The following is a 9,900-nucleotide window of genomic DNA, read 5'->3' as shown; positions in this document are numbered from 1 at the left end:
TAACCCACTTGCATAAAATACAAATCTGTGATCTGCCTGGTACACCACGTGCAGATTAACCATATATGCTATTTTGAGTCAAACTGTGACTTGACAAAACACAGATCTCTACAGCAAGTGCATCAGTCTCCAGAGTTATCTTACCACCATTATTATTCCTGGCAGTGTGCTAGGTACACAAAGATCTCTGAAACTGCTAACCCCGGAGATATTTTATAATGCAGCCTGTTTGTGACCAATTCATTGAGCAGAACAGATTTACTGTCACGTTTGTCCTTGTTGCCATTCTCTCTGTGGCATATATGTTTTTTTTTAAATAAATGTATAAATTGACTGTCAGACTCTGTTTTTCGTGTCTCCTGCCCTCCTGACTCCACTCCCTTTCCTCTGCCACACACTGACCCCACAAATGTATGGGCTCCCAGATTAAACTGCTTCCAGTTCCAGCACTGAAGTAACATAAGTAGTTTGTGCAGCGCCTCGATGACGCGTACGAGGGCTAGAGCTTAATTAGAAGGTTTCCAGCAGGGTAAGGAGGTCATGAACCACACCTGTCGCCAGGCGGGAGTGGGCGAAGTTGCAGGGTTTCCATTCTCACTGGCTACTTCCTCCTCCGCCCATACCTTTGCGGCTTTGCCGAAGATTCCTGACGGGCGCCAAAAACAAGGAACTGCACCTTACCAGCGAGAGGCAGGAACAGAGCTCCGAGGACGTCTGCATGGTGATTCAAGGCGCTTCAGAATCTGCGGACGAGGTGCGCCACAACAGAGGTTCGGCACGTTGTCTTTTTAACTTTTGTTTGTTTTTTATGTTTAAGTAGTCCGCGTGCAGGGCAGAAAAGGGGATGATTTATAACACCGGTCGTAGCTTGGGTCGTAGGGAACACTTTGGTCATGAGTTCAGGGGCGAGTAAGGGGAATCAGAGTAATGAAATTACCGTTAAATAAACTAACCATTAACTTTAATCTCCTTCCTCATCCCATTCCTTACATTTTAAGGTCTAACAAAGCTAAATGATCCTACATCAGCTATAAATATTTAGGCCAGAAGACTTGAAACAGAGGTAGACATGAATTTATCATCATTGGAATCACCCCTCACATGCTGTTCTTACACATCTTTGAATACTATAACAAATTGACCAAATACAAATAACTAGTACCATATCTTGACATGGAACCCAAAGCTATTTGTCAACCAAATGCCAATTCAATATTCTGGGCCAGTTGTAATAAATAATGTCTAATGAATGTAGCAGTAGAAGCCCAAGTGGCTGCCTTGCACCTTTTATCTTCAATCGAGACACCATAGTGGACTTAGTCTTAATGGAACCAGGGGTCTCCTTGTCAAACTCTTGATAGGCCAATGATATTACCGCCTTAAACCACCTAGCTGATGTGGAAGACGGTTTCTCGCCTTTCTTCATAGGTCTGAAGTTGACAAAAAGGAAATCTGTCACTCAATGTTCAGCTGTTCTGTTCAGATAGATGCTCATTGCCCTAACTAAATCCAAGAGATGCATCAAAGGAGCTACTCTCTCACTGGCAGTTGTGAGAACAGGGAGAATCATTTCCTGACCTCTGTGAAACCTGGAATTTCCCTTCTGTAAAAATGGGAGCAAACTATATCCTCAAAAACCTTTAAGTTTGGATGTCTACAAAGAAGAGCCTCTAGTTCACCTAAGCGTCCATCCATGGGGATAGTCACTAAGAAAAAAGTCTTGTATTTAATGAATTTCTCTAACATTTTCTCTAATTGCTCCAACGGACCCTTCCCACTTAACCTCCAAGGCGATAGTCTTAACCGGGCCAAAGTCCCTGGAGGAAGAGGAGGAAATGCCAGAGGAGAAGGGGATAGTGGAAAAATACATTCTGGTACCATGGATAGGCACCTCAGCAAAGGAGACCATGGCCTCCGTGTCCAAAAAGTAAGAACGTGTCTGCTTGTTATGTTATATTGACTTGTATAGTGCACTAATCATCCAAGAAAGTATCCAGGCACTTGGTCAGGTGTGTGGGTTTATGGTCTTCAAGGTTCTTAATCGGAGAGCCAGGTCTTCAGCTTTTTGCTGAACTCAAAAAGTGAGGAGAAGGCTCTGATGTACTGGGGCAGGTCGTTCCATATCTTGGCTGTGATGTAGGAGAACGAGCAACCTCCAGTTTGCTTTTGCAGATGCTGGGAATGTGTGCGAGTGAGAGTGAGGTAGAGCATAGGTGTCTGGTGGGTTGGTGAAAGTGTATGTGGCCATTCAAGTATTCTTGTCCTGTGTGGTGTAGGGCTTTCTATGTGTGCGTGAGAAGTTTGAATTGGATACCCTTATGAATGGGGAGCCAGTGAAGTTTCTTGAGGTGCACTGTGATGTGGGTATGGCGTGCTAGGGCAAGTATGGATTTTGCAGTGTTCTGGATGGTCTGTTTGGAAATGTTGGTATAGAGTGTTGCTGTAGTCCACCTTGCTGGTGATTTCTGGTTTGCATGACGGTCCATCTGGTGTTCAAAGGCAACCATTTGAAGATTTTTCGCAGCATGTGTAGGATGAGGAAGCAGGAGGTATACACTGTGATGACTTGAGCTGTCATGTTGAGCTTGTGGTCTAGGATGATGCCTAGATTTCTTGCGTGATCTGTAGGTGTTGGTCCTAGCTCTGACGGTCACCCCTGAGGAGGTCTTGTGGCCGAAGACCAGTACTTCTGTCTTGTTGGTGTTAAGCTGCAGACAGCTAGTTCACATCCAGTCTGCTACCATGGTCTTGCAGTTTGTGGAGTTGATTCTGCCAGTGGTTGTTTTGTCTGTTAAGGAGAGGAGGAGTTGGGTCTCATCAGATTAGGAGATGACGGTGATGTCTTGAGATCAGTGATGTTGGTGAGCAGTGTCATGTATATTTTGAATAGGGTGGGGCTGAGGGACGAAGTTGCAGGGTTTCTCACTGGCTACTTCCTCCTCCGCCCATACCTTTGCTGCTTTGCCGAAGATTCCTGACGGGCGCCAAAAACAAGGAACTGCACCTTACCAGCGAGAGGCAGGAACATCGCTCCGAGGACGTCTGCATGGTGATTCAAGGAGCTTCAGAATCTGCGGACGAGGTGCGCCACACCAGAGGTTCGGCACGTTGTCTTTTTAAGCAATCGGACGTTTTGTTTGTTTTTTATGTTTGAGTAGTCAGCATGCAGGGCAGAAAAGGGGATGATTTATAACACCGGTCGTAGCTTGGGCCGTAGGGAAGACTTTGCTTTCGGGGCTTCCTGGTGGCTCCAAGACGTCACGAGTCACACCATGAGCAGGCATGACGTCAGGAGTCACACCATGAGCAGGCATGTAAAGCCTGGACGCTGGGACATGCAAAATTATTCAGTGAATGTGTGCTGAGTTGTGCTGGGATTGTGGCTTCAGAGACAGGCTCTTACAAAGTATTTCGGAAGTATATAAAATGTATGGAAATGTGATTCAAAGCAAAAAAAAAAAGCTGCATATTATTCCACTTGAACTCATAATAGTCAGATTACTTGCCAGCATTCTTCATCAATCCTATTCTCCTTATGTGTTCCAGTACTTACGCCTTGAATTCTGGTTGATACAATGGGGAATAGTGGTGTATTTACAGATATATGAGGGCCCAGCCTGAGACTGAAATCACTGTTTATATGCATGTCATTATTTTAAAATTGCATTACACACAATATAAGAGGCTGCAACAACGTGTACAGAGATTAGTCTCTCATTCAGAATTAGTTGGGATTTTCCTACCCCTGTCTAAACCTATAATTGCGAAAGGATTGGAATATAAAGCGCCTAAAATTTCAAACCCTTGCTTACATTTCGGCATCTTAAACATGCCAGAGTTTAACGGGAAAATGGTTTATGGTATTTAATGTACCATGCAGATTTTTGTGTGATAAAAAAATGCATGCATTCCACAACAACTAATAATGGCTGGATTACTTACCGGTATTCTTCATTAGTCCAGTTCCCCTTACACATCCTAGTACTTGCATCTTGAGTGGATATGTCCCCTTTGTCTTTACTTTTCAAGCTACTTTACCCTACTACAACCTTGTAGACTCTACCCTTAAAGCCCTTCACCTCCTCCAGGGCTTCCTGTTCTTGACCAAGCTCAAGATATCGCTGAACCCGAGGTTGTCCATTCGGTCATGTGCCCATCTTAGTTGGTGGTGGGTATGTTAGCATCAAGTTCTTTGAGGCTGGCTTGGTGTGCGAAGTTGCTGTAGATGTTTACGATTTTGCTGTGGAAGAAGTTGGATAGGTTGTCACAGAGTCGATGGGAGGCAGCAATGTTGGTGACAGTGGCTGAGGGCAAGGTAAAATCCTTAACGATCGAGAAGATCTTCTTGCAGCTGCTGGAGTTTCCTTCAGTGCAGCCCTGCTTATATGCTATTAGTCACTGTGCCACCTTATCTGAAAATGGTGGTTGGTAGCCTAGAAAACCACTATTATGCCTATCTACCGTTCCTCCCTACCAAAATAGCCCAACTACATGTACAGTCCGGAGGACTGTGCCAATAACCCAAAATAACCTGAGGGACAGACCTCCTCTTGTCGGATGTCTCCCAAGCCCCTATAGTGACTCAAATGAGGAACATGTGCTCTCTATTTCCTGCAGACGTTTTGAAGAGATTTAGGGCCCTATTATTTGGATGCACATAATAGGCACAGTATTCTCTCCACCCAAGTTTCTGATACAGAATCATCAGTGCTCTAAGGGGATAGGGAGTTTCCTCACATTGTAAGTGAGAAACTGAGGGTTCATCACACAAAAGATTAGCAGTTACAACACAATTATCAGGGAACTCATAATGAAGTCTTAAGTGGCTGCTTGCTGTCACACATTTACAACCTGACTCATTGTGTGACTCTGAACACATGTTAGTATATCTGCTGTTGCCCCAGTTACAACTTCTGTGGAAAATAAATGCATATGAACATTTACATTGTAGCACAGGATTGCTGGTTATTAAAGTTGGGCAAGCGAATAAATTAACAGGGAGAGCCAAGCCCCCTTCTAAGGGTTATACATATGCTCTTGCTGGATGGTTCAGATTTCCCCGTACTTGTTGTCGACATTTGAGTAATCACCAACACTAGACTATAAATCTCAACAAAGCAAACTCAGCCTTTCATCCTTCCAAGCCATTAAATTGGTTAATGGTATCATCTGAATTGTACAACACCTCTAAGCGTCAAAACAGCTTATTGTCTCCTGTATACAAATTATTATCCCTGAATAGTATTACTTGGAAAATCATGAGATTTGCTGACTGTCCCTGCCTCACTCACCGTCCTTTGCTTGACCCTGATAGTCCTGTGTTGGTGCAGGGATATCCTTCTCTGGGCCTGATTTAGAGTTTGGCAGACAGGTTACACCATCACAAAAAATCTGCCACGTTTGTAACGGAGTAACCCACCCGCCAAAATCTAAATTAGGCCCATGTTTTCATGGTGCAGTCTAATAAATGTGTACAGTATCAGACTGGGAAGTACACTTTTCACCAGACACAGCCCTCGCTGTTTATCATGCCAAGATAGTAGATAGTGCCCTATACGGGGCTGAGTTGTGGGGATTCTCAAGGCTGACTATGTTGGCAACTGCCGAAAACATTGTTTTAAGATTCTTGCTGAGCTTGCCTGAGAGTACTCCCTTGCTCCCCTTGCTGTGGGATACAGGTACAAATCTATCATGTGCAGACCAAATTAAGACCGGTCTTATATTGGCGGAGATTGAAGTATACCCTGGCTCTTGGAAATGATTACAGTGCTTTTAAGAAAGTAAAACTTCTAGCTAAGGACAGGAAAATAAAGCGTCTATTTACTATTAAGGAAATCTTGTCACAACTAGGTCTTGATGAACACTGGAAAAGCAGGGCGCCTGAGAAACTCCTTTCGAGGGACTATATCAAGGATGCATTTTGGGCTCATATTTTGGGGGTGGGAAGTGTGCAATAAGAATCAAGGAACTCTTACCTCAGATTTTATTGATTTTAAAAACTATAGTAAGTTCAGACATTTGCACAGTTCTATTATGGTCCCAACTGCCAGACAGCTGTACATTAAGATCCGCCATGGTACTCTCCCTGTTAATTATTTTTGTTCAAAATGGAAATCTGGTTCCAATTTGAGTAATGTATGACCAGTTTGCTTACAGGCAGATGAAACCATATTACATCTCCTATTCTTTTGCCCAGGATATGAGCACCCAAGGAATGCATAGATTTTACACATTTGCAGGCGGTAAACAACCATTACAATGCAGCTGTTACCCCGCAAGTCATTACATCGCATGTGTTACAATGCATGCGATGTAACAACGCAAACCATTACATCGCATGCACTTTTGCAACGCATGCGATGTAATGGCTATCCACATCGTTGTGAGGAAGCTGAGGCTCTTCCGTTTCCTCACAATGACGTGCACGGCCCCTCAGACGATGCTGGAACCAGGAGAGAGGAAACACGAGGAGAGAGAGGTAAATGGGATTGGGAGAAGGGCTAGGGTCGTGCTGAGGGTAGTGTTTTAGGGTTTAGGGTAGTGTTGTGGTGTTTGTGTAGTGTAGGGTAGTGTTTTAGGTTTTAGGGTAGTGTCGGGGGGTCATGCAGAGTAGTGTTTGAGTGTAGGGACCGGACTGCGGGTAGGGGGAGGGTCATGCTGGGGGTAGTGTTTTAGTGTTTAGGGTAGTGTTGTGGTGTTTGTGTAGTGTAGGGTAGAGTTTTAGGATTTAGGGTAGTGTTGGAGAGTCGGGCAGGGTTGTGTAGTGTTATTGTAGGGAGAGGACTGGGGGTCTGGGGATGGTTGTGCAGGGGTACTACATTAGGGTTTAGGGTAGGGTAGTGTAGAGTGACTTACCTTGCAAACATCTACCATGAGTATACCTTTACCACGCATGCTTTTGCGTTGTAATGGCATGTGTGGTAAAGGCATAGTCGTGGTAAAATCTTGTGTTGTAATGGTATATCGTTGTAATTGACATCGCGTAGTAATACCCGCGCTGTATTGGCATGCGTGGTATTGCTATGCGATGTAATGAGTCATATTCTTTGCAGGCAGCTTGGAATCAGACAGTGCTATATGGTGCTCAGATTGTTGCACGCTGAAACAAAAGAATTGATTGCCTGTGGCGTAGCCCCATTTTTGCACTGGAGTTGGACCAAAAGAGCCAAAACACTTGGCTAATTTTACTGGGCCGCCCTTTCCTTTATCACTTTTGGTAGTGGTGGGCTACTTAGATATTTCATGGGTGGGTCTTTGTGTATATCTGCAGAGACTTCTCTCTGTTAATAGGTAAACCGAAACTTTGATATTTTGCACTTTAGTGTAGGTCGATGGAGCATAAACCTATGCATTTTAGTGGTCTTTAATCACTTTTATGACTCATTTATCCTATTTTATTCTCTTTAGTATAAATTTTGCTTTAGGACAAAGGAGGATTTCCATTAATCCTGTAGGCCCTAAATACAGACGCATCGCCTATCAAACCAACTTCTAAGATATATGTATACACAATGATGGCAGTTAAGGTTTGCGTTTAGGATTGTCTATTTTTTGTTTTATGTTGGTGGTAGTTTTTTTTTTTACTTGTCTGATTATAGTTTTCTTTGAATGAATTTGCTGTTTTGCACATTGAACAAATGCTTTTGCGAACTTGTCTTCGAATTTTATGTATGTTTTTGATAGTTTTGACAATCCTTGTTGTGAAAACCCCTCATTCATTGATCATTGTTTGGTCTTAATATTTTATCTGATTTTGTAATTTGTTTTCCATTGTAACCTGTTTTGTGCACTTTTATGGATATTTTAACCAAATAAAGTCATACCTACTATTACTTAGGCACAGACAGGAGAGACATTCTTGTTCTTATAATCATACACATACCTAAGGTTTGACTCGTACCTCGGAAATGTGCTGCAGTGCTTCACATGTGCTTCACTTAACAACTATCATGAACTGTACCAATGCAACCAGTGTAGCCAGTTCGGGGATGATGGGGTGACTGGTGTACTTGTTCTTTAGTTATGAAAAGATATTGAGACAAGCCAAGTTTGCAAAGAACTTGAGTACATTATTTTAACTTTCTTCTTTAAACAGATAACTCTTAAGAGTTCTCCTTTAATTCAACCTTGTATTTTATAATTCCACTATCATTGTAACCCTCACCTCTCCAATTCTTTCCTCTAAAACGTTGGTACTCAAAAACAATTTCCCAGGGGCCAAAAAGTTTGGCATGCGGAGTGACCGAGGACTGCATTGACGCCAGCAGGGTTGAGTTTTGGGGGCGGTGTAACATGTACATCATTTAGACAGTGAGTTATGGAGTTATTTTGAGGGCTTCATTCCATACTGCCTTCTGCATTAAGTCCCTTGTCACTAGAAGAGGCATACATTTGACAATACTATATTATGCTGTATCTGAGCGACTATCCCTCTAGCACACCCTGAAGTAAGCCTTCTCTGCTAGAAATAGCCATCTTTGGTGAGCAAGTGTGCATAGGTAGTAACTTGATTATTGAACTGGAATGAAATAGAAGCTTAAGCATCACAACCTGCATATGCTTATAGTCTTATCTGTTCATATAAGGAGTCCTTAGAAAAAGGCTTAGTTAAGGTAGCATGTGCTATAAAAATCCTTAACAAAGAGCCACAACAAAGTATGTAATTCACTTAGGTGGACAGACACAAACACCCAACCTCCACCAAAGCTTTAGCCATAGCAGCAGGAGAATTGATATTTAATCCTACCTTTACTACTTTGACAAAATATGCTGGCTGTGAACTTAGTATTTAAGGTCTGGACAGGTTCCACAGCACAGTGGCGTTTCGTTGGTGAGAATGAATGTATGACGTTGCAACGCAAATATTTACAATGGATGCCTTTACAACGCAGTTTTTACATCACAACATCCATTACAACTCATGTTTTTACAAAGCATGCCATTACAACGCATACCATTACAACGCATTCCATTGCATCGCATAATTTTGGGGGGTAACATTAGGGTAAGTGTTGGATAGTGTAGGGGTAAAAATTACTATTCCCACTCCAGTGAGCGCAACAGTAGGGTAAGTGTTGGATAGTGTAGGGGTTAAAATTACTATTACCACTCCAGTGAGTGCAACAGTAGGGTAAGTGTTGGATAGTGTAGGGGTAAAAACTATGCGTTGTAATGGTATGCGTTGTAATGGCTGTGTTGTAATGGCATGCGTTGTAAAGGATGTTGCAATGTAATGAATGTGTTGTAAAGGTAGTGTGCTATAATGACTGCGTTGTAAAGGTTGTTTTCCGGTGAGAATAGCTCTGATTCACGTGGATATTATTGGATGTATGTCACTCTGACTACTTACCTTGTTTCTTTAAGGTGCTTGACAGGTGGATACCTTCCCTTGATCGCTGATGGCCTGCGTTTGTACCAGTATCATTATATTTTTACTTGTGCACTTTTCAGCAGAGTGATCTTAATGGGTCCCGATGAATGCCCCTGCACCTTTCTTGAGGGTTATCCAAGGGCAGAAATATGTTGACCCAATGTTATAGCCAGGGATGAGTTTCCTCCCTGTTTCACTTCATTGTTTTTAATCCTGTCACTGGCAGACAAGAATAAGGTTGGACGGTCTGACCCAGCGACAGTTTCATTATTCACCACACCATATCTTTTGCACTCTGCTTATCCTACCTACACCTTAGGCTCTCATAGGGCAGTTGAACATTTGGAAGCTCCTCCTATTTTAAGAGTAGTAGCCCACACCACAACAAGCCATTGCGGTGTGAGGAGGAACCCTTTAATGAAGCATGCCACTCAGGGTGGGTGAGGGTTCTCATCCTAAAAAAGCTTGCTTTTTCTTTTGGTGGAATCATTGTTTTGCAGTGAAGTTTTTGTGCATCCTACCCAGTTTTT

General features: G+C 42.9%; 1 protein-coding gene across 1 annotated transcript in view; it reads left to right on the top strand.

Moving 5' to 3' along the window:
• Nucleotides 1-540: 540 nt before the first annotated feature.
• LOC146861398 (interleukin-18-like) overlaps nt 541-9,900 on the top strand; it is a 159,282-nt gene continuing 149,922 nt past the window's right edge. The window contains exon 1 of the mRNA XM_085646236.1: nt 541-770. Within this exon, the coding sequence (XP_085502362.1) occupies nt 541-770 (230 nt within the window). The remainder of the gene's footprint in view (nt 771-9,900) is intronic.

This window comes from Triturus cristatus, chromosome 3_1 (genome assembly GCF_964204655.1).
Source record: "Triturus cristatus chromosome 3_1, aTriCri1.1, whole genome shotgun sequence".
Taxonomy (NCBI): domain Eukaryota; kingdom Metazoa; phylum Chordata; class Amphibia; order Caudata; family Salamandridae; genus Triturus; species Triturus cristatus.
Note: the sequence above shows the minus strand (reverse complement) of the source record. Positions and strands in the feature narration are given on the sequence as shown.